Source organism: Orbicella faveolata, unplaced genomic scaffold (assembly GCF_042242905.1).
Source record: "Orbicella faveolata isolate gen_17 unplaced genomic scaffold, um_ofav_v1 contig_35, whole genome shotgun sequence".
NCBI classification, from domain to species: Eukaryota; Metazoa; Cnidaria; class Anthozoa; order Scleractinia; family Merulinidae; genus Orbicella; species Orbicella faveolata.
In genome coordinates, this window is record NW_028301564.1 from 13,475,001 (window position 1) to 13,480,961 (window position 5,961).

The window sequence follows — 5,961 nt, forward strand, 5'->3', positions numbered from 1 at the left end:
TTACAGTTCTACCTTTCATCGACAATATGTGCAACGTTGGTAAATAAATTCACATTTATAGAAAACAAAAAAACAAAAAACAAAAAACAAAAAAAGGCAAACAAACAAGAGGCTCGTATATGTATACAGAGAAAATACGAGTGACTCGTAGGATATTTCATGGTATAAAACTCGAAAACTAAATTATATTAAGTATTTTATACCACGCCATATCAAATACAATGACCCACACAATCAGTGTGACATACCTGCAGCGCATGATTGGAAGGTTGGATGTAATACCCCCTGATATACAACGGCTTTCCTGTATTCTGATTGGCTGAATTTTGTATGGAGTTGTATAAATATATATAATACGACTTAGAATTTAACTGTTATAATTTTATTCTACATTTCTTTTTGCTGAATTAATAGAAAAACTAGATGCCCCAAGAGCAGACTTACTTTGCGATTGACAGACAGGCGTGATCATGATATATGCATAGTCACTTGGCACATCCATAGTTGAAGTTAACTTAATATAGTACAAAACCTAACGGTAACCTGATTACTTTTGACGCATTGAACTAGAGAAGGCAAACATAGATGCTCCTCTCAAAACATGACACTGCTACTTTACTTCCAATATGCACCTAAAATATCCTAGTACAATCTCTTCCAAGCTTTTCTTCGAAGCTAAAAAAACTGCATTAGTTTGCTTCGTCGAGTCGTAACTTTGTGTTTTTATCGTTTACATTGTTTGCAATAAAGCGCTCTCGTTTCTTTTTCTTTTTCTTTTTTTTTATTATTTCGTTCCTACTTATCTGTCTGGCATGCAGCAGATACTCCTTTTAACCGCTTTCTTTTATGCAAATTCATTTCTTTCTAGACTCTGCGGCCATGGAGACAACCACTCCTGTCCGAGGCGTTTTTCAAGCTGACGTTGGCACATACACTCTCAATTTTTTTGACGCTCAACGCGTTTGCGAAATCAATGGAGCAACATTAGCCACGTACAACCAGCTATTTGCAGCTTGGGAAGATGGCCTTGAGCGTTGTGTGTAAGTTAATCTTGTTATTGGTTTGTTTTCAGTACTTTGTTGTGCTTATACTCTAAGCAAGAGGTTTGACAATTTCAGACCCCCGCGAAGGTTTATCATATATCCAAATGTGACGGAACTAGTCGAGAATGGGGCAAAGAGAAAGCGGAAAGAAAGAGGATAGAAGAGAGAGAGGCTCTGACGCCCCAGCCTGCACCGCATCTCCCCCTCCCCCGTCCCGCCCCTCGGCCAGTTCATCTTGGCCCTTCCAGCCGCGGTTAGACCCTTCCAGCTGGAGTCTGTTCACAGGCTACTTTAGCACGTACTTTTCACTTGACACAAAATCCAACGAGCTTTACAGAAGTTAAAAGTTTGGCAATAGCTCACCATGTGGCTGGTTGAGGAAAAAAGTATATTTTATATTTAGTTAAAGCTTTTGGGTGTATTTTGGATTCAAAATCCTGTTAAAAATCAAAAAAGTGCTTGTTGGGAAACTATATCAAATAGCTATAGGTTATAGTACACCAAAACTCACAAGTAGCATTCAATGGCTCAATATATAGTACAGCTGTACGTATCTTCTTTAGCTACCGCACATGACCACAGCGAAATCCTTTCATAACAAATTCAACTTTTGAATTTTGAATTTCTGCCCCGCTTTAACCACGCTTAATCGAATCTAATCAGTTTGTGGAATATTTTTACCCTTACCATCAGAGTGTTCGGCTTCACTATGTTTAGGTGGCGCAAAAACTCTACTGGTTACATGTATACTTGACTTTACGGTGAAGTAAAGACTCAAAAATGTATGTAGCCTGCGAACGCAGACGTATTTCCGGCTGTAACTTGGTTCCGCCGAAAAATAACGTCTGCGAACCCGAGCCAGAAAACGATTTCTGTGACGTAGGAATTCTAAGCCAATCACAGTTTAGCTCAAATAACCCCAGAACTACTGCGCGACTCTGCGCGAGGTATTTGCTGCGAGGAGCACTCGAGTTTCATTCTATCAAGGAATCTGATTGGCCAGGGAGAAACAAAAGTCATTACGTCACAGAAATCGTTTCCTGGCTCGGGTTTGCAGACGTTATTTTTCGGCGGAACCAAGTGACAGCCGGAAACACGTCTGCGTTCGCAGGCTACTATGTATGTTGCAAAAATATAACTCACAAATTAATAGATGGGTAAATTGGGGTTAGTTTTTTACAAGGCTCCCTACCCTGTGGACTCCCTTACATGGGGTAAATGCCTAGCTCTGGGCATGTTGGCAACGTGTCAGTTAAAGATGGTAAAAACCTAACTGATCATTTCGCAGTACTTTTGAATTCATTGACCTCTTGGATTTAAGCATTGTTGTTGTTGTTTGTTTGTTTTCATTACCATGTAGGTTTGGTTGGCTTGCCGATGGCACCACCCGGTATCCAATGCATAACAAAGTTTCTGACTGTGGAAATACAATTGGCATTCTAGGAACATCTACAGTGAAAAATAAACACAGCACGAAGTCCAACGCCTGGTGTTACTCTGAATGAGGAATGGACGCTAATTACTCGACACAGACAGAGGCGAGCGAGCGACTGACAGGTAGAGGGACAGACAGAGTTTCAAATGAATGACATGGCTTTGACGTCATTTTCTTGTTGATATTTAATCTCTGAAACACTGTACTACCTCGATTAGAGACCGAGTCAGCACGGGCTTATTTTCAACTTTTCGTGTAACATAGTTATATTGCAAGTTGTCACCAGTTAAAGAACAAGTTTTGCACAAAGTAAACGGAGTTCAATTTTGTGCTTTAATTTTAGGCTTTTGCTTTTCTCGCAAAATATGTTGTTGACAAATTGAAAGAAAATATTCGTATTGTAATAATATTGTAATAACACTGTAATAATATTTGGATCATAGCAACACTATGGTGAGAGTTCAAGATTATAAAAACACTTTTCTGGGGCTGGCTTTTCGAGAGTATTTCTCGTTCTTCCAGATTTCCACTTTTTCTGTTGTAAATAATCGCACATAACAAAACAGGGGCATAGCAAGCATAAATTGCACTCGATACGTTTCTTTTTAATTATTTATTGTTCCAACAGAAGGACATTGATGCAATAAACGAAACGTTAGTTATGACGTTTGGATTGAATCGTATATCTTAAGGCAGGCATGCGCTGGATTTTGTCGCAATATATCAAACACGAGAGAGAGTGTTTCGTCGGAATATCCACACGCCTAGAAGAGAGTGGAAAATGCGACGCGCAGTGGAGTGTTTTTGACGGAATTCAGTGCTTGGATAGCCGATGAAGCACTGTCTCGAATGTTTGATATATCTTCTCAATCGAAACAAGAACTAAGGAGTAAACGGACGCGAAAAATCGGCAAAATCCTTGGCGGATATCCAAACCTCCCTCACGGTTGTGATTTTCTTGTTTTAACTTGATGAATTGTTCATGAGTTCGTGAAAGTACATCGCACCACGGAGTGGACTCTCGTCCATGATTACTATTTTTTTCGTTTTTACCCCCACGTTTTTGCAATTAATTATATATGCAAGCTGTCTTAGAACGAAACTCGAACAATCAGTCAAGAGCAACAAGAAAACGATTCTCCTTGAAAATACTCAGTTAGCCCAAGCTCTGCTGCAAAAAAAAAAAAAAAAAAAAAAAAAAAAAAAAAGAACCATATTATCGAGTAAACGATTTATTTCATGATTTTCCACTGTTATAAATGATGTTAACAGGGTATCCTGTGTTCACAAACTAACTCGCACAAACTTTTTTTCTCCGGTCATTTCAGCTGTAACGGTAATAATATATCTGCATGGGCTATTGACCAAGCGTGAGGTTAAGATTGCTAAATATTGGCCAAGTTATTGTTATTATTATTATTATTATTATTATTATTATTATTATTATTATTATTATTTGCGTGTTTATGGAGCGAGACGGATTCCAGGTCCATAAAGACGAGACGAGACCAAGATCAACAAGAACGAGACCAAGATCCAGCCATTTTGACCTAACAAGCTTGGCCAATAAAGGATTTATTGCATGGAAAAGAGCATTATTTTTTTGCGGAACACAGCGGGTAATCCCGAATTGGCCAGATGGCTATCTTGCCAATCACCGCTCGGGATATTCGATTTATCTTACCCGCTCAAGGAGCTAAGCATGTAATAAAAACACCTTTTACAATTTGAGTTGTTTTGCCATGTTTATTTTGCAGTGAGTATATTACTTTTGTGTTCCGTCTGCGTTTTCCAAAGCAAACGTTAAGAGGCGGAAAGTATTTATTTTCCCAGTCTTCAAACGAAGCCCCTAATGAGGGGGACATGGGGATTTGCGGTGTTGCGGTGTTGATGTTTTTTTTTTTTTTAATGCGGGGATGCGGTGAATAAAATCCAAACTTGCGGTGCTACGGTGATCCCAAACCCTACGGTGTGCGATGTTTGTGTTTTTCACGCTGCGGTGTTCGGTGAAATGAAATTGTTTGCGGTGCTGGGGTTTTTTGATTTACCTTTCTCAAACCTAAATTTGACCTAAATTTGGCATGTAAACTTCGTTAATCCATGCTAATTTATGACAAACACGTATCATTGAAGTTAATAATTTGTAACAAAATACAGACCATCACTTTCTCGTCAATCTCCAATATGCTTCGGCTGCCAATCCGAAGCTGTTTTTATTTATACGTAACTTGACAAATAACTCGACCTCTGCCATCCGGAGCTCAGTGTTCGGTAGACACGTGGAGGAGCGAGGACAGAAACAATCCTGGAAATTCTGGAAACGCCAAGGCCGAATATAATGTATCATGGACTGTGCAGCTTTTTTCTACGCAAAAAAGGAAAAGGTGGCGAAAACTACCGGTAACAAAATATATTCAGTTGTCGCGTCGGCAGGGAAGAAAGAAGGCTTTCTAAGCTAAGGAAGCTTTGTAAATTACACACGTTTACTTTTTTTTTTTTCCTTTTGCTATTCGGCTTCGTCTAGAGGTCATTCTGATACCGGTCTATACCCACTCCCAGGTCCTGCGACTTTCTTGACCTTCTATTTTGTCAAACGATTATCGATATCGAACGCAAACGCAGCTAGCTCCGGAAAGCAATACTTCCAGTCAAGACAGGGCTTCAGTCTGTGGGTTTATACACCAAGAAAAGTGAGCGAAGTACATGTAAAAGAAGGAATCTGGGGTAAAGGCCATCTCTCGAGGCTCCTCTCTTTTTTCTTCGTCCGCTTCCTAGCTTCCCGCAAGGTTTCTTCACAAGAGCAAGAAAACTGATTTACAGGCATCAGCAGTATCAACACATGCGCAATGAAAAGCGTTGTGATGTGTTTATTTTGTGGAAAATTGTTGAGGTATAAAAGTATTGTTTTAAGTGTAGATGAACGAATCATGACGCTAAAAATACGAGTTGCGGTGACGGTGTTTCGTTGACTTTTCTTGCGGTGATACGGTGTACGTTACTTTTTTTGCGGTGTTGCGGTGTTGAGAACCCCCCCCCCCCCCCCCATGTCCCCCTCCTTAATTAGCAGTATTTTCCAGCTTAGCATTCAAGCTCACTAACTCAAAACGGATAGTTACCTAATCAATTCCCGGAATCAATCATTCTAGAAATGTCATTCGTGCTTATTTGAATGGCGCTAGAAGGTAGTCACTAGCACTAAAACGTTTTCTCGTTTCGAGTTTCCGTTAAAAATTGTGGCTTGAGCGTATCCGATTTGCAATAGAGTTTTGACCTTCTGCTCGTGTGAAAGACATAACTGCAGGTGCGGCGTCATGGGAATTAAAAGTATATGCGGATACTAAATTTTACTCTGAGAAAGGAAAATAAATAGGATACTTCATTTCTGAAAGCAAACAAGGTTTATGAGGGTAAGATAAGCGCAGATGTTAGCTCTTTGCTTCTGACAAGTGAAAAAAAAAAAAAAAAAAAAAAAAAAAAAAAAAC

At 39.5% G+C, this 5,961-nt stretch overlaps 1 protein-coding gene across 1 annotated transcript in view; it reads left to right on the forward strand.

Annotated features, from left to right (window-relative positions):
* The window catches only part of LOC149103398 (uncharacterized), a 5,702-nt gene extending 2,013 nt beyond the window's left edge, over positions 1–3,689 (forward strand). Inside the window, exons 2-4 of the mRNA XM_089274182.1 lie at positions 1–39; positions 854–1,040; positions 2,404–3,689. The exon at positions 1–39 is cut by the window's left edge and continues 115 nt beyond it. Coding sequence (XP_089130308.1) covers positions 1–39; positions 854–1,040; positions 2,404–2,548 — 371 coding nt within the window. The 3' untranslated portion in view covers positions 2,549–3,689. The remainder of the gene's footprint in view (positions 40–853; positions 1,041–2,403) is intronic.
* Positions 3,690–5,961: the final 2,272 nt, after the last annotated feature.